The sequence below is a fragment of the Ptiloglossa arizonensis genome, chromosome 4 (assembly GCF_051014685.1).
Source record: "Ptiloglossa arizonensis isolate GNS036 chromosome 4, iyPtiAriz1_principal, whole genome shotgun sequence".
NCBI classification, from domain to species: Eukaryota; Metazoa; Arthropoda; class Insecta; order Hymenoptera; family Colletidae; genus Ptiloglossa; species Ptiloglossa arizonensis.
Window position 1 is genome coordinate 12,107,429 of NC_135051.1, and position 19,780 is coordinate 12,127,208.

General features: G+C 33.0%; 1 protein-coding gene and 1 long non-coding RNA gene across 3 annotated transcripts in view; one reads left to right on the top strand and one right to left on the bottom strand.

Annotated features, from left to right (window-relative positions):
* Positions 1-2,437: 2,437 nt before the first annotated feature.
* The window catches only part of LOC143145516 (uncharacterized), a 32,369-nt gene continuing 15,026 nt past the window's right edge, over positions 2,438-19,780 (bottom strand). For both annotated transcript variants that reach the window (XR_012991710.1, XR_012991709.1), the window contains exon 3: positions 2,438-2,517. This is a non-coding gene — a long non-coding RNA (uncharacterized LOC143145516). The remainder of the gene's footprint in view (positions 2,518-19,780) is intronic.
* LOC143145464 (uncharacterized) lies at positions 5,915-18,914 on the top strand. The gene is made up of 13 exons (XM_076308861.1): positions 5,915-6,433; positions 6,608-6,736; positions 7,373-8,152; positions 8,405-10,099; positions 11,003-12,677; positions 13,307-13,420; positions 14,478-14,692; positions 15,294-15,329; positions 15,459-15,470; positions 16,017-16,099; positions 16,161-16,320; positions 17,373-17,429; positions 18,506-18,914. Exons 1-13 carry the CDS (start codon positions 5,915-5,917, stop codon positions 18,818-18,820), a joined length of 5,790 nt encoding a protein of 1,929 aa, XP_076164976.1. The 3' UTR covers positions 18,821-18,914.

A 19,780-nucleotide genomic window follows, 5' to 3' on the forward strand; every position in this document is an offset into this window, starting at 1 on the left:
GAAACTGGAAGATCTAGTAAATTGTTTCTAGAAAAAAATAGATATTATAAGTTTCACATATTTGGGGAAAATGTGAACGAAAATTCAATGTAATTGATAGTTCATTTCAAAATAGTTGTTTGATTCTCAAGATTAAGTATCAGACCTCAACACTACTCTAAACTTTTATTCAGTCACATTAAAGGAATGATTTATATTAGATGTAATCAAAATTGTTTTTACTTAATAGACAATATCATACAGTACGTTCAAAACAGCCAAGAATTTAAACAGGTTCCCGGTTTTTTAAATCGTCGAGTAAGTATTTTTTTACAACACGAAAGGCAACATTTTCGTTATTTTATAAATTACTAAAATAAGTAATTTGACATGTCATCATACATATGTGAATGTATTTGAACATCGGCTGCAAGATGTCACAGAGAAAAATAAATGCTTATGTGCAAAAAAAACATTGGTGACCTTAAAAACTGCGGAGGAAATGTCCTTGGTCCAAGACAATTGTTTACATCGTATCAGATTTTCGTTGTCGTATAATTTACATAAGAAATATTTTTTATACCATTACAAGTAAAAGAGGTATTTAGGTGACAACGTTTAGGTGGACCACGTTGTATAGGTGTTACAAATTTTAATTTTACATTTTATAATCGATCGAAGTCAAGAAGCTACACAATAAAATATGAATAAATCATTATATAGAGATTTTTTCGCGATGCTTATTTGATTAGGCAGTTTAAAATCTATTTATTTATTGTGAAATATTTCATTTTATAATTCAAATATTAATTTTTATTCAGCGAGTATCGCATAAGAAGTTATTTATCTTTTATTCATCGTTCGAAACTTTTACCAGATAAAACTGTTATCCACTTAGTTACCATCTTTTAAATCTCGTAAGCTGTTGAATACACTTACGATCAAACATTGGTTAAATATCCATAATCCTTAGGTCTTAAACATTATGATCTAAAGTCTGAGAATTTTGAGAGAAGATTCGCGAGATGCAATCATAATAGTCCTGTGACTCGTTATCAGAGTTGCTGTTGGAGATTTAGCGATAGTTCAGTATAGTTTGGTAAATTAGTTATTTGTTTGAGTGTATTGTGTTATTTTATAAGTAAAAAAGAGACGTAATTTCAATTTACCTGAACTACTTAAAATTTCTACAATATTTTTCCACTATGAAAATAAAATAATTTTAAACATCAAAAATAAATCTTGTATTTATTCATTGAGTAATTGCATGAGATTTATTGTTAAAGAAATAAGAGTTCATTACAGAATCCAATAAGAGAAATTTGATATTAAGTTTGGTATAATAGATTTAATCGATAATCAAAGTTGTGTAGCAATAAAAGTGTGACTACCGCGGCAAAATACATTTCTTTAACCTTGAATTTCGTGGATAAATTTTTGGTTTTAGTTCTGTTTGTTTTCGTGGTCTGTTTTTTGCTTAATGGATTTTTATTTTGTAATCGATTTACATTAATAATTCATTTACGTTGATGATTCCTTGACTCTGGTAGAGAAAAAAATAGAGGACAAAAATTTTACTCGGATAACCTGCAAAATACGACCTAGTGGATAGCTGGAAAACGAATTAAATTATGAAAGAAAGTAAGAAAATTATATAAGCACTTATATTTTGCTCACAGTTTTTTGATCCGTTGCTATACGAATAAACTTAATTAACTCGATGCAGAAAAGTATGAGTATTGTTTATGTGGTTTATGAATAAACGTTATTGATAAAAATATAAATTTATCAAGAGAAATAAAATAATATGGCAACTATCAGATTATTTAAAAAAATATTTAATTCATTTTATATTTCCTCCTTGTATGCAAAGTAAAGTAAGTATTTTACAAAAAGCAAGATCCTTATGTTATAGATCTTCTGTGATTAATTGCTAAGAAATAACAACGAAATAATCAAAATAAAATAGTTGTAAAAAATAATATAATATATATATATAATATATATAATATAAGTAAGTTGCACCTAATGTCGCTTACTCTCGTAGAATTTAGTATTATATATGTGCAAGCTACTCCTAATTTATGAATATGTTAAAAGGTTGGTTATACGATGGAGTCTCGAAAATCTTTATCGTTTTGTCGCTGTGGATGTAATGCATCGTCGTCGCAAGAATCGATAGATCCACCGAATGAGCCATGTTGTTGCTGCAATTACAATCCCTTTAGCGACAATTCCAGGGACACGGAGATCCACGACCTCTCGTTTGCCCTGAGGAAGCTCACCGTAATGAAATGTCAGATGAAGAAATGGCGAATGGAACGACTTCAGTTCGAGAGCGAAAATAGGTCTCTGAAACAAGCCCTCCAGTCATTCGGTATCGATGTGTGATATTTCGTACCCTCTTTCTACACGTTAGCTAGTTGGCTCGCGCCAAATTGATTAATTGGAATTCAGAACGGATACTTCTTCGTTCGCGTTTCTTTTTTCCCTTACGAATCAATGTCTCGATCGAACGACGCAGTGCTTCGTGTAATACTGAAAAAAAGTCATAATAGGAAAAGTTATGGATTAACGTTCAAAAGTATGGGCATACGTTTCAATTAGAAAGATATTCGCAAATGCTAATACCGTGGGATAAAATTAACGCAGGTTATTGTAATTTTATTAAACAACGTTTTTAAAACCTATTCATTGATATTCATTTTTCTCTTTAATTCCTTTTAGAATTTTCTAAATCAATTTTCAATTATAATGCAAGATGCGTTGCGCAATTAAGACGGGTTACGTTATATCTTGAATTTGATCAGACATGGAAAAAAACTGTAGAGGGGAATGTAGAATAGCATAGTAATGTCTCTTTTCAGTAACTTCACTTTCTCTATAAGTGTAACGATGCACCCGAAAAATGCAAATGGCCTTTTTTTTTACTCATATCAATTCCTTGGAATATTCTCCGTGAAAAAGTATTACTGTATAATGTTTAAAAAAGTAATATTTCGTAAGATATCTCACATTTTTAATAAGTCGTGTATTTACTTTATTAAAGAAGATATTTGAATGTTTTGTTTTTATATAGTAAGCACTGTTTTTACCATGTATATTTACGAGTACCAACACAAATAGAAATAATGACTAATAAACAGTTACGTTAACCACGTCATACTCAAACGCATGGGTGTTTGATACATTTTCTAAATTCATTTTCTTAAAAACAAATTTTATTATTACAACGTTTTTAGACGGAGTTTCGGGTCCTTTCGGTAAATAAACATCTACATTAGTGTGGAATATTATAACGATTATGATTATTATTAGAGTAAAAGTGTAAGGCTATCATTATTTAATTTAACACTGATTAACAACGCTTATCAACAACTACCATCAACGACTCTCGACCAGAGAGTCTGTTCTCTTCCAACTACACGCTGTGTAACAATTCAACGCTACGTTCTCCTTTATATTCCCGATTCTGGGCCTTCGTGACCTACCTAGGTTAGGAGGTCATGGCCGTCTCGGGGGATGTGAGCAGCGTAGGCGGATGCACGTGTCTCCTAGGGTGGTTGCTGAGATAATAAATAAACGGTGGGTCTGCTTCGTATCATCATCCCCCGAAAACTACTCTGTTTCAGTAACTGTCCTCTTTCACTGGTAGGGTCACACGTTCCTACACTCGTTTTTACACACTCTCTCTCTCTCTCACACACACACACATATTCGACACTCGAGCCATCCATTTGTCCTATAATTTATGATACTACAATAGTAATACAGTTATAAAAATGAATTGAGAAACGTAAAATACGTATAAGAAGTTTTTTCTTTATATAGAGTACATATCGATGGATATCAATGAAAACTCACAAATTAGATAAGTATTGTATATAGGTACTACGTATAATGTAATAAAAAATAAAAGTTCTTTACTTTGGTCAACAGTAATAAAATTTCCATATATTCGAAACACAGGAGACTGTTCACTGAAGAGGACTAAAACTTCGCCCGAAAATGTACGAAACTTGTGAAACTAAAATGACTTCAAAAATTTGTGTACAAACAAGCAAACAATTCAACTTTATTTCAAATTATTTTCTTTTTCACCGAAATAATGCTATTTACATTATTATCTTATAACGTTACTATTTTTATTTATTATAGTGATTACATATTTTGTACTGCATGATTTTACAATACTAAATTTATGAATATATAGCAATTTCGGGTAATAATGTAGACTCGTTTTGAATGCAGGTCGTACTGTCTCTATTTCACAGGTTTTGTGTACTTTAAAATTCCGAGTGTTTCCTGTGAACAGTATCGCACGCGTAACCCATTTCGAATGTTTCTAAAGATCAGATATTTTTACGTAGGTGTAAATGCGGATGAAATATTGAAGCCTGATCCACTGGTAGTGCATTTCCGGGAAGAAATCGAAAGGCTGCAAAATGCAAACACAGTGCTCGAAGATAAAGTGAGGGATCTAGAAGAAACTCTCACCGAACGAGATTATTATGACGATCCTTCTGCATCGATTCACTATCTTAGAACGAAGATGGGATATATGCAAGAGCGTTTCGCGCTTGAAAAGAAAGAGTACTGGTCGCAATTATTTTAGCGTAAATTCAATATTCGTTGGGTTTTAAACGTAGACGATTCTTCATCCTTCGCGTATCATGCGTCGAAGGCATCGGAGTGGGGGTCACGAATCGCGCCACGATTTTGTCTTCAACGTACGATGCGTGGAGGGGGACGGGCCCCACTATCTTCCCCCACTCTTCAACGATTTAGAGAATAAAACCTGGCCACATTGATAGGGACGTAAACACAACTGTGCCTCCTCGCGGACGAACGGTACTGTTGAGACACGTGCTGCAGTGTACTGTGCAATTGTTTAATAATGTTTCTCTCGTTCTTTAGTCGTTTCTCGCGGACGAATTAGATCTCAATAGCATTTTTAATTCGAATTTTTGTAATTTTTGTCACCTATGCTTCCGATCTAATAGTATAAAAAAGTCATGTAATTTTGACGTCAATTGAATGTTTCCTTTCTAGCTGATAGAAATTCGTGTGACCAATTGTATTTACATTGTTGATAAAAAAACATGTCTATACAATGTACTGCAAACATACAGATGCAGTCTTCCGACGGGTAAGCGGTTGAATACACAATATCATTGGCAATGACTGTAAGATTTTTTTTCCCCTCTCCATGCTTCATCTCCGTGGCCCTCCGTCTACAGTATTATTTGTTCACAGAAGGAGGCCACGGTTTTTCATTTCCTTTCACTGACGAGCATGGCAAATATCACACACAACAGCGAAAGGTCCATTCCAATCATATCGGGTTCATGAGACCTGCTTGAGTTCCCATGTAGTACACTGTGCGGCACAAAAGTTGTTCTGGCGTTTTAGGAAAACCAGTGCTGTTAGTTGAGAACAGGTGTGTAAATTTAAATCTGCGGAACCGCAACATGCGATAGTGGCAGTCTCCTGTGCACTTAACTTGTGCACCACGTGGTGCTAGTTCTCAACTGACGGCACTACTTTTCCTATAACGTAGAAATAAGTTTTGTATCATTCAATGTACACATATATTGTCTGTAATGTATTCTTAAATCGATTTTATCAAAGTCACTGACAAAGATTCCACCTTCCATATTTTACACATTCCGTGTCTTTGACGGACATAAATTTTCATAGATACAAATCTACGGACATAAACCTACGCATCGATTTCGATGTTCTCTCTTTACGTAACACTTAAACCGTCCATTTGTCCCATAATTTATGATATTACAATTTTTCTCGCATTTTCTACTGAACGTAATTATGAAGAATAAATTAATTACGGCAATTAATCATCTTCGTAACGTCTTTTGTCACTTGGACTTGACCAATACGAATTGAAATTTCGTGTCGTGACAGATTGAGAGATATGGTATCGCATTTGAGATTAAAAATTGCGCAGACCGAGGAGGACGTCAGTTGTCCCGCGATATATCGTTTGAGGGCGAAACTGCGTGAACTGATGAAAGGAGGCCAAACAGCAGATCAGCAGGTTACAAAAGTTGTAGAGAGGTCAATAGAAACGTTAGTAGAGCTCTCAACAAGTTGTGAGAATTTACGAATTGAAAATGAGCGTCTTTTGGCCGAAATGGCTGAATTACGTCGCGCTTCATCAACCCTTGAAAAGAAAGAGAGTCCTATGATGACAGAACAACTTCTTCCGCTGCAAACGGTCAAAACACCTGTCCCGGAGCACACAGATGAGTCAGAATTATTACAGAAACTCCAAGACTGCGAAAGAGTTGTTTCTGATTTAAAAAATCAGTTGGCGGACAAAGACAAGCTGATCGATTCGATGAATAAACAACTTGAAACGATGATTAGCAAGCAAGCTTCGCTGAAAGATATTACTCTCGTGAAAGCGGAACTTGAGGTTAAAGATGAAAAGGTATTGTGATAATAGAAAATAAGATAATCATAGTTCTACGTTTACTTAATTTGATTAGTAGAATTGACATATTTTTCGGTCAAATGATTCAGTTTCATATTTTTGTAATAGAATTGGTGAAAGTTTGCTTGAAAATTTGTTACGAAAATAAGTTAGTAAACGTGAACAAAGTAGTCTTCATCTTATACAGAGTATTCATTTATCATAACTATACTCGAAGGAAAATACATTAGTTCGTCAAAATCACTAAAAGTGATATATAGCAAGTATTCTTGGACGATTAATGCTTTATATTTGAGAGCAGTATGTTGATGGAATGTAATTCTGAATGAAATTTAAGATAGCAAAAGTTTTGTGAATAAAATTTAAGTAATTGTTATTTTTCCCAATTTCATTAATAATAAGTAATTTTTCAAATCTAGTGCTCGAATTACTATTCCATGTAAGAACGTATCATCCGCTATGTTTAAGAATAAATCGTATACTTTTCATGTTGTGTTCTATGTTTCGTTTATGCCACATTAAGCTGCGCGTATTTGAATGAAAAATTCCACATTTACTTTCCTTTGCGAACATTACATCATTCCATTTCTCTTTTTTGATAAAAATTTTAAAAAGTACGGTATAAAGTGCCGTTAAAATGGGGGTTCACTTAGAACTTTTAAATTTCATCAAAACAGTAATCCGAAATATATAGCACGAATCGTATAAAAATACTTGCTGTACAATTGTTTGAAAGTTTTACATTTAATCTTACATTTACCGGATCTACATTGTATATTTTGCACAAAATTTATGGAATAAATTAGACCGGAAAATCAGAATTGGATCTGTAAATTTCAAGGAAATATAGTAGATAAATAAATTGGATGTTTTTGTTAACCGACTCATCGGAAGAAATGAATAAATAAATAAAATTAAAAATATTATTTGGATAAGGACGATCTTTCGGAGAAACAAGAAGCCATGGAAGAAGCCATGGAAGAAGCATTGGAACTGCAAAGTGAGCTCTTATCTGCAGAAACTACAATAGAGAATCTTCAAATGGAGTTAGATATTTTGAAGGATGACAAAGAAAAATTATTGAAAGAATTAAATAATATGAAGAAACAAATCGAAATACTGACTGGTCAACTAGCGGAGGAGAAGGCAGCCAAGGATGCTTTGCGATTGGAGCTCGAAGGTACCCGAAATGAGATGGAAATGCTACAGAAGGAGAATTCGGATCTAAAGGATCAGCTCGATGTTGAGAGAGAGAAAAACATTAAACTCCAAGAAGCGGTGGGAGCGCCGAAGTATCTAGTCGAGGAGAACGAAAAGTTGAAGGCGGAGGTTGAGAATTTAAAAGCAGAAAACAAGAGATTGGCGGATAAGATCGAGGAGCTGACGAATTTAAATAACGTCTTGAAGAATGACTACGATAATATGAAAATGGCGTTGCATAATCTGGAAGCGGAAGTCAACAGACTCGAGGACCAATTAAATAAGACAATACAAGAACGTGATGCTCTGCTCGGTGAAAATAACAACATTAAGAAACAGCTTGAAAACGCAATGGCGGAGAACAAAGATTTGAAAGCTGAACACATCGGTGAACAACTTGATAAATTGAAGCTTGAGAACAATTCACTGAAAGAAGATATGGAAGCGTTAGAAAATGATCTTGAAAATGCAAAAAAGGAAGTAGAAAAATGGAAAGCAGAAACTGAGGAACTGAAAGCGCAAATGGAAAATCTGGAAACTGAGAAAGATCGTTTGACGAATGAGAATGAGAATCTAAAAGACAAAATTTCAAAGTTGGAACAGAATCTCAATAACGCTATGGAAGAAGTAGAAAAGCTGAAATCTGAAAATGCTGATTTGAAAGCTGAACTGGATAACATCGAACAACTTAATAAATCGAAGCTTGAGAACGATTCACTGAAAGAAGATATGGAAGCGTTAAAAAGTGATCTTGAAAATGCAAAAAAGGAAGCAGAAACTGAGGAACTGAAAGCACAAATAGAAAATCTGGAAACTGAGAAAGATCGTTTGGCGAATGAGAATGCAAATCTAAAGGACAAAAATTCGAAGTTGGAACAGGATTTCAATAACGCTATGGAAGAAGTAGAAAAGCTGAAATCAGAAAATGCTGATTTGAAAGCTGAACTGAATAACATCGGTGAACAACTTAATAAATCGAAGCTTGAGAACGATTCACTGAAAGAAGACATGGAAGCGTTAAAAAGTGATCTTGAAAATGCAAAAAAGGAAGCAGAAACTGAGGAACTGAAAGCACAAATAGAAAATCTGGAAACTGAGAAAGATCGTTTGGCGAATGAGAATGCAAATCTAAAGGACAAAAATTCGAAGTTGGAACAGGATTTCAATAACGCTATGGAAGAAGTAGAAAAGCTGAAATCAGAAAATGCTGATTTGACAGCTGAACTGAATAACATCGGTGAACAACTTAATAAATTGAAGCTTGAGAACGATTCACTGAAAGAAGACATGGAAGCGTTAAAAAGTGATCTTGAAAATGCAAAAAAGGAAGCAGAAACTGAGGAACTGAAAGCACAAATAGAAAATCTGGAAACTGAGAAAGATCGTTTGGCGAATGAGAATGCAAATCTAAAGGACAAAAATTCGAAGTTGGAACAGGATTTCAATAACGCTAAGGAAGATGTAGAAAAGCTGAAATCTGAAACTGCTGATTTGTTTGCTGAACTACAACGTCTAAAAAGCGAATTGGAAAATGCTAAGAATGAGATTAATCAATTGAAATCCGAATTGGGTATTTCGACAGAAGCCCTTGACAAGTGTAAAGACGAGCTGGAGAATCTGAAAACCGAAAACAACAATCTTAAGTCGATTACTGATGCTCTTGAAGCTGAAATTGCGAAATGTAAAGCTGAAAGTGATGCAATGGGTAATTTAGCGGAAGAATTAAGTAAGCTGAAGAATGAGCAGAGTGCTTTGCAGAACGAAAAGGATCAATTGAGCAAACAATTGAACGATTGTATCGTAGATAATGAAAGGCTGAAAACAGAGAAGGGTCAGTTGGAAGTAGAAAATGAGAAGCTGAGAGGGGAGGCAAACGCGTGCAGGGTAGAGAATGAGAAATTGAAAGCTGAGATTGAACAATTGCGAGGAGAACTGGAATCGCTGAACAACGAATTAAACAAGCTTAAGCTTCAACTGGGCGATACCGAAAATAAAATTCGATCCCTTGAGAACCAGGTGGCTAATTTGCAAACCGAAAATAACAAATTGCGAAACGATTTAAAAACTTTGGAAAGCGAGCTGCAGGCAAAATTGGCAGCAAAAGCGGATACTATCCAACAAATGACGAACGATTTGATGACGTTGGAAAATAAGGTGCAGGAATTAAATGCGAAACTCGACTCGCTCAGGGCAGAAAATGACGCCCTGAAGGAAGAAAATAAAAATCTTCGAGGAAAGGTATTAGACATGGACCAAGAATTATCGAGTCTGAGAGCAGAGAGCGTAGACATGAAATCGGAGATCGCCGACTTGAAGAAGCTAATTTCCGATCTGCAAGCACAAATTGCCAAGTTGGAGGCGGATGTAGAACATTGGAAAATGGAGAACTGGAAGGACAAGCTGGATGTAGAAAAATTGAAAGCTGATATTGAGAAAGCGTTGAAAGATTTAAACGAGTGCCAGGTAAAATTAACTACCGATTATTTATACAAAGAATAATATTAGAAAATAGCTAATTTTATATATATATATATATATATCTATACATCATAAATAATTAGCAAATAATAGTTATTTGATCGAGATAAGATGAAAATCATATACATATATTATATGATTATTTATTTTCTTTAGATGATGATTTATTTGCAAAATAATCGTTCAGAACTAAATAACTAAATATTATTTTCTAATTACTTCGTATCAACGATACATGGTGGACTATTTAAACATTTAGAAAAATAACATGAAAATTATGAAAAGTAAAATTTTGTACGTTGCATAATTATGTTTGTTTCATAACGGAATTGTTTTGTAGTGTCAAGTCTCGCCAGTTACGGCTTCTACTATAATCGTTTCCTTTCTTTGTCAAATAATGCTCGAGTTCAGTTCTACAAAAAATGCACTATTTGCATGCAAAACTTTCACTGTTGGATCCTAAATCTTACGAATGTTAACCGTACATTATTTTAACCAGGTTAATATGTAGGCATATGATGTAATGTTGGTGTTGTTCACTTAGTCAGGGTATGTAGTCTGTATCTAGTCATGTTTGGGCTCACAAGGATTGCCCTATATTTTTAGAATGACACATATTCCGTAATATCGGTTTTAGGCGGAAAAGCATCGTTGTTAAGAGGCAACTCTATCGATTAAGTAAACGACGTTGGCAACTATACCTTATGAAGCATATCTATTTGCCTCTTTTGTATTCGTAGTTGCTAAGACTCTTAACAATTCTTAATAGAGTTATTCCTTCAAATAGGAATATGATATTACCTGCCCAATTGAGACGCACCTTAATGTATTATATGTATGTTCAGAACACAGTTCATTGTTTTTATATTTAATTTTCCATTTCAACAGGCTGCAAAGAAAGCTCACGAGGATGAATTGAATCGTCTGAAAAATGAGAAAGCCGATCTTGATAAAAAGATTGCCGACTTGACGGCCCAAGTTGAACAGCAGAAGAAAGCCCTCGAAACAGAAAAGTCGATTAAAGATAAAAATGTAGCGGATCTCGCAACCTTGAAAAAAGAACTGGAGGCACTGAAGAAAGAATTAGAGAACCTGAGGGCAGATAATATCAAGTATAAAAACGAAATAGATCATCTGGGGAAACAACTCGTAGTCTTGAAGGACGATCTTAATGCATGTAGAGAAGAAATTGCTGCGCTACGAGATAACAACGACAACTTAAAGGCCGAAGTAAACGCGTTGAACATCGAGAGAAATAACCTAAAAGATGAACGGGACAAACTGAAGTCTGAAGTGGACACTTTGAAAGCGGAGAACGTTCAGCTGCAACAGGATCGAAAAAGATTAGAAGAAGAGTCCAGCAAATTGAGGGGCGAGGGTGATGGGCAAAAACTAGAGATCGATAAACTGAAATCGGACCTAGCTGCAGAGAAGGTAACTTTCAATAAGATGCAGACAAACCTGCAGAATTGCCAGTCTGAAAATGAAAAATTGCAAGCACAAGTGAATCAAATGAGACAAGATCTTGATGAACTTAACGTGGAGAATAATCGATTGAATGCTGCGATCGAAGAATTGAAAAATTCACTCGCAACTGCCGAAGCTAAAGTGAAAACGTTGGAAGGTCAATTATCGGATCTACAGGCTGAGAAACAAGAATTGCTCAACGAACTGTACCGTCTCCGCGAAGAGCTGAATAATTTTAAGAAAGAACTAGAAAAACTGCAAACCGCAAAGGACGAGGCCGTGGAAGAATTGGCCATCTTGAAGCAGGAACTGAGTGATTTAAGAGCAACCTCGAATAAAATGCACCCTGACAATGAAACATTGAACAATGAAAATGAAAAGCTGAAAGCAGAGGTAGCAAACTTGAAACAACATCTGGAAACGCTGAGAAACGAGAACGCGGCGTTAAAGAACGAGAATACGAAACTGGAAACAGAATTAACAACGATAAAGAACAAATTAACGGAGGCAGAAAATCGGATTGCCGATCTAAAGAACGAAATCGATAATTTGAAGAAGCAGATTGCCGATCTTGAGAACAAAGTAAAGGAATTCGATGTTTTGAAGAAACAATTAGAGGATTGTAAGAAAGAGATGGACAGATTGAGGTTGGAGTTGAATAAATGGAAGACAGAGAAAAAGGAGCCGCTAGACGAATCAATACCGCCTTCGGAAAATGAATTGAACAAATTAAAGGATGATTTGGAAAAGCTTAGAAGAGCCAATGAGGCGTTAAAAGGTGATTTGGAAATGTTGAAGATTGCCAACGCTAAATTAAAGGATGATCACGACAAGATACGGGCCGAAGCGAACAAATTAAAGAAGGAGAGGAGGAAACTCAGTGATCGTGGTGCAACGTTAAATGGCGATCTGGACGAAATAAAGAAGGCAAACGATAAACTGAGGTCCGAGATCGAGAGATTGAAAGACGAATTAAAGAGTTGCCAGGAAAAGAACCACAGGATCTCTGGAGAATTGGAAGACTTGAAGAATGAATATGTCAAATTGAAGGCGGCTCCAGGTTTGATAACTAAAATAGAAATTCAATTGTTTGAACGTCCATTTACGAAATTAAAACGCGGGGACAATTTTTCAATTCAGTCACTTACAAACTCTTGAGTCGAGATAATTAATATTTGTGGTGGTATTTAATTCAATATCGCAATGAAATAATTTCTCTTTTAATGAAATTGATAACTTGTTATAATTATGCAAACATTACTGGTCGAAAGTACGAGAAAGTCTTACTAGAAACATAGAACATCGTTTTAGGAGTAAATGACTGGCTTCTTGTAAAGTGGTAGAGTTGATACAAAAGTAATTTTGGTTTTTCATAAATAGAAAATGAAACTACATGGTTGATATAGGACACATAACTTTAATTTTATTTTAAAAGTTATCAATTATCATAGTAATTTCGGAGAAATGATTTAAGAAACTTTTTGCTTTGCCACATTAGTCCCTAGAAACTGCATATGTACTTTAATTTATATATTTTATAGTTGTAGCAGTTCTACAAAAGATATTTAAATAATCCATTTCTATGGATCAATTAATCAAATATTTCCATGTTTTAATTATTAAATATTTCTTAAAGTAAATACAAATATCGATAATTAAGATGTTATTACGTCCGTTATCTGTTTATGATTTTATAATTATAAATTGTGAATTAAATGAATACAGTGCGTACATTGGATCCGAAACAGACAGAAATGGACAAAGATACTGTGGATGATTGCGGTGATTATGTGAAGGTAAACGGTTTACTGAGGAAGAAATTTGATAAGCAAAATGAAGGTAAAAGCTTTAACAGACACTTTGATAAAAAGAATTGTTCTTATACTTTTATCAATTTTACAGCCGTGGGATCATATTATTATTTATGAACGACATCGAATGCAACCATTCAAAATTTTTCATTGGTAGCGCAACCGTAAATTGAATAAATTTATTATGATAGAAATTTCACGGCATGTAGATAATACAACGGTCAATGCTTACTTTGTGAAAGATAAATTGATAAAAGTAGGCCCTTCTGTTTTATTACCGCATACAGCCTTATAGTGTAGGAAAATTGATTATCAGAATACACTCACACACACTAGTCCTTTATAAATATATCTTATTTATTAGATTATCGGTTAAAAGTTTTGAATTTCTTTATTTATTACCGCGTGAAATGTTTAAAATTTGTTCGTGCAATGTTTAAAGTTTTCTGCTTCAAATGTCACGTAGTTTCCTAAGTAATGTAAGCCTAAAAAACTATGGAGGAGTTAGGAAATGTTCCCAGAGGCAGAAGGTGACTTCGGGCGGATCTTTTCTCATCGCATTAAATAACCTTTATAACACGAGAATTTACAACCAGATAGAAAACAATTACAGAACACGAAGGAATATATATTAATTATTAGCGATCGAAAATAAAGTGTTATATTTCAGTATTTTCGAAAAGAGAGAAATATTCGTATTACTTATGCGATGATCTGATACAGGTAGACCTGCTACAGTAGAAATTCAATAGCCATTGATTTTTTTGTACGTTACTATATATAACGGCAGGTTTTACTGTGGAATCAATTGAATAGATTTGAAAGATTAAAATGGTGTTTGTTGGTTATTATAGAAGGAATCAAAATAATGAAAAGTCGAGAAGCAATAATTTTTCAAAAGAATATAAAATCTATCTCAAATAACGTATTTATTCAGTGAGAAAAAATATATACTATTACATTTTCACTAGTCAATATGTTCAATATTAATGAATTTTATTTAAAAGTAAGAACATAATTAATATTTCACAACTAATCCCATTTTCACTTAATTGGTTAAAAGCATTTTCGATTTGATAAAATAGGTGTACAACGCGTTCGAGATTATATCACTTATTTGGAAGGTAAAATTGAAGATGAACCCAAAATGGCAACAAAGATGGAAGACGAGTTGAGCATTGATCCAACAATAAGCCGTGAGATAGCAGATTTGTTGAATAAGTCGCAAGCGCTATCAGAGAATATTCATCGAACAGAACAGGAAATACAAAATATTGCTAATATATTGAAGCAAGTTCAGGCACGTAATAAATATAATAGTAGCAGAAAGAAACAATTAAGAACGAATATCATTTATGATAAATTAGTTACAATTTACAATAGAAATATCATACCTTGATTTTTTATTTTCAATGTAATATTTAGCATATCTAATTTGATTATTAGTATATAATGGAAAATTCCAGCAATAATGCGATAAATTCATTGAATTCTCAGCCATGATGAAATTTTTTATGATTTATTTACATTAACACTGAATGAGTTTTGTTTAGACACTACTATTAAATATTTCTTTATATTGTTTACACCGTGTACCTCAGAGTAATAGGCATTAAAAAACTAAAACTTATTTTATTAATAGAATTTCTAAGAGAAGAAATAACATTTTTTGTACAAGTTTATAAATCGATCACTTTTGAGGCGTGAAAGATTTTTCATACACACTATAACATTTTATCTTTTGCTTGTAAGGAGTATAGAAGTTGTTTTTCGTTAAGTTGAATATAAATTTCATAGTTTTTTAGTAACTAGAATATTTGCATAAAGAAATATCTCGACTTCTATTATCTTTTGGTAACTATTATCAGTTATTGTCATTATATTCTTTAAGTTCTTAATAGATTTCTAATGAAATAAGCAATTATACAGTCCTTCTGGTTTGTTGAATAATAAACAAAATTAAAACGTTTTAAAATTGGAGATAAACACAAATGATATGTGGATCGTTTCAAAAGTTTCGATATATTATGAAGTATAAACTATTATTATAAAATCATTTACAACAGCTCTTGGATAAAGTAAACATAATTGTGTTTGATCTATTTCATATAAATGAGGATAGTAGCATTTCTATTTCAAAAATTGAAAAAAAGAAGAAAATGACAGAACACTATAATGATAAAAAAAATTAAACATTATTTACACAAAGTGAGTGTCCTATTGAACACCTCCATCGGTGTTGGTTGCTGAATCGAACAAGGGAGCAGCGGATCATACAGTGGCAAAACGCTGTATGTAAATACACGCGTTGCCGACGAATATTTTCTCTGCTTGCTCGAAATGTAAATCGTTCCGACACATCTGTAGAGCGGTTTCTTTTTCAGAAATGTCTACAGTATCCAATCCTGGATAGGATTTTCGTTCCAGATAAAAAAACTTTTGGTAAAAATACAAAAATAATACGGAAGAACTACGCACATCAGCACTCTTTTAAACTTTGCCATTAATTTACAATTATTTAGGACCAAAAACCTATTTCATGTAATACCTCATTTTTGTCGAATACATGGATTTTTACAAAAACTCGTCTTTTTTGAAAACTGGAGATCCGAACTATTGTTTAGGGAGCAAGACTCTACAAGGATCACCTGGTGATTATTAAAAAGCAAAAAGAAATTTCAATCAATGTTATCAATTCTTGGGTAGGGTAAACAAACCCTGTAATGTAAGACAAAAATTCAAAATAAGCGAATTTAGTAATTCATTAGTATTTTGAGTTTCTGCTCTCATCTTTTTAATAAATTTGTCCAAGATAATTCCTCACAAATATGTTTGATGAGTTTTAAAATGTTGTCACTAAGCGATGGTTTATTATCTGCCTTTACCTTTTGCTATTTGCACGAGCTTGATAATCTCGACGGACAGTACGTAAATACGTTGAGGATTTTCATCCGTGGAACTTTTGTGATAAAAAGTGATTCATACAGCCCCTCTTTATTTTTTCAAGAAATTTAAATGTTTTCGAATTGCCACTCTGTAGTATGTTGTCAAATTACAGATGATTTTGTCTGTCCATTTGCCGTTTAGCACAACTCGCTGTACACATGAATCTTCTACCGATTTTCTGACAATTTTCTCTTCATGGAATGAAAAAACCCATAATCCAGCCATTAACAACAAAGGTTAAGCAAAATATAAGAGAAACATACCTGCAGTAACAATATCGCTGATGGTGATGACAGTAGCTTTAAATAGCTATAGTTTCGCTATTTTCAGAAATTTTAACACAAGCTTCATACATACATTCTCAAAATTGTGTTTTTTAAGAAATTTAAATTAAAAAAAAATCAATTTCTTTAAGGGTCTACACTAGAATAGACATGAACATTTTGAAAAATGAAAAATGTTGTTTTTTGCATTGATATTTATTTCCTACTAAATAATGAATGTTTTAACATTTCTAAATTTGAAGATATTTTATTCGCTGTCTCATAAATATAATATTTATTTCTGTCCCAGATCTAATTCAGACTAGTGCAGTTTTCAGATCGAGAAAGTTGTTTATTTCTTTGTGTATATTATTCTGGAATTTTTTAAATAAAGTATTGTTGGTTCGCGGTAAAAGTTGCTCATTTATCAAGCTATGCGCATTTGGTATGTATGATTATCAAAATTCCAGTTTATAAGCTGATAAGAATAAAATGATTTTCTGGACTCGAGCATAGTCAATGGCGCGTGAAATGCATTTAATCTTACAAAAGCTTATGCATTGAGACTGTCGATATCTCTGTTACAAGATTTGTATATTTCTTTTTATGAATCCTCGTAATCAACAATTAAATACCTATCACTCTGAGGCATTCTTTATAATCACATTAATAATAAAAAAGATTTTATAAGTAATTTCAATAATTGAATAAAAATACGTACCTGAAATAAAATCATTATTTTAATAATATGGTCAATATTAAACTTGACAGAATGCGGAACTTGACGAGAGACCAACTACAGCTTTCGACGCTGATACGTGGCTGAATGTAAGTCTAAATATACTATTAGCTAATTCAGTTATAAAATACAGCTATTTTTAAAATTATAACTTCATATTATATTTCTAATTGTGTACTTAATATTAGTTGTAAAATATAGATTTATAATTTTTTTACTTGTGAAAATAGATAAGAAAATCACATTTCGACATAGGGAGTAAGAAATATCGAGTGCGAGTGAGATAATGATACTTGATTCAAATACGTTTATTTGTTTTAAATATTTAATGTTGAAACGAATAATGATTGTACGACTAGTTTGTAGAATTGGTAAAGATAAAGACGAAAGAAAGTGTTTACTTTGTCTGGTTATGCCACAAGCTTGATCTCGATCAGGAATTGAGGTCGAATACGATGAGAATAATTGGGAGTTCCAAAGTATTAAATATATTATGTTTCAAATATACATGTATATATTTATCACAAGAAATTAAGATGCTAAGTTACAGAATGACTATTTAAGGATCCCAGAGCGTAACTGGCTAGAGCTTTCTTCACGAGGCTCTTTTAAATTGTATCTCTTTCTGATGAGATCATGCAGATGATCACATACACCATTTATTAGAAAAATACCATTGTATTATCTTACTCGAATGTGATTCAAATGAACCTTTTGTTAACAACATTCATTAAAAAAATATCATCGCATTATTTCGTTATTAGAATTAATGGACCGCAGTGTATTTCATAATATAATAGTTTATTGTAAATTTTTTATAATTAAATGTTCGAATAGTAAATACTTATTCACTCGTGCTTCATTCGTTGAGATCTTACAATGCGTATGCTAGAAAAATATATTATCATTTGTACATTGGATGTAAATACCTAGATACTAGGTCGTTCAATATGTTTTATTAAGCAATAAAACTTGCTTAATAAGTTTTATCGTTTTATCGACCGACAAAGTTTATCGAACAACTTATTACTACACAATAGCTGTCGCTCAATATTGATCTATATATATATATATCGATTTCCTACATTATACACATAATTTATAATTACTTTTGTAATAATAAGAACATATTCACTATTAAGTCTAGCAATATATTTTCTTTTAGTCGTTGACATTGACACAGTTGGCGGACCTTCACGATAAGATTTGTCTATTGACATCGAACATGGTGCAGCAGGACTCACCAATTAGCTATGACACGGGTAGCCCGCTAAGAGGGGATGCTAATATTTTGAACCAACGGGTAGCCGCGTTGCAGAAACAGATAGCCGAGAAACAAATAGAAGCAGGATGGAGGTTACAGGAACTGCGGCGAGCTCTTCGGAAAGAACAGGCTAACCTGATTCAAATTTCGGATCAAATGAATTTACACAGAAAACGCAATTTGGCTCTTCAGTTCAAAATAGATGATTCTCTTTAATTTGGTTACCTTTAACCGCAGTCAACGTTGCTTCTCGACGTGGAAGACATTTTACACACTAAAAGAATGTATCCATTCAGTTCTTACCGCCCAATGTTAAAACTGTCGAGAATTCTACGATAAACAAGTTAGTCAAACAGGGCAATTGAATGAAAATTTAAAAAATTTTTATTGAATGAAATTGCTGTTTTTCGCTACAATGTTACAGTGATCACCGATGTAAGTGTACCCGAATAAAAACTCTGTTTTTTTCACGATTAGTTTGTCCGTTTTGTGAGTTCAAATATAATAGGTTGGTACAAGTTTTATAAATTTTATGTATTAATCCTGAAGGTTACCATTTCAAAGTAATTTTATACGTTAATACTTTCGTTAATTAAATTAAAATTTCTCAATCCAAGGTCACTTCAAGATCATAGAATGCTGGGTCGACGAATTCATATTAACTTTGTCTACAACACGCGTATTTAAAAAAGACTAGATAGTATTTCGTTAACACTACTAGATGGTTATACGTCGAGTATCCATTCTTTCAGGTTTATTAAGCATTTAGTTCCCATATAGGAGTCTTTTTCGAACATGCATTTGTCTCTGTTGGGTCAACCTTACAGGTGAGTCCACGAATAACTTAGAATGAAACACCTAGAAACTGTATGCTCTCATTGCAAATACTTTTTGTAAAAGTTTCGAAAAAGAAATATGTACTTAGAAATATCGTTACGAATAATATGTTTAAAATGTTTCAATTTGAATCTGTTTTAAGAAATGTATCACGTATCGCATACTTAACTGCATTTTTCTTCTAGTTCAAAATTGTAATCCGTCTACAACATCCTGTAAGTAGTTAATTATTGAATGCTACAGAATCCGTGTACGGTTTAAATAAATGAATAAATACGTATTTAAATTCGTGAACGAGTGGTATTTCTAACAGTACAGTGTTCAACTTGTCCTTAAAAA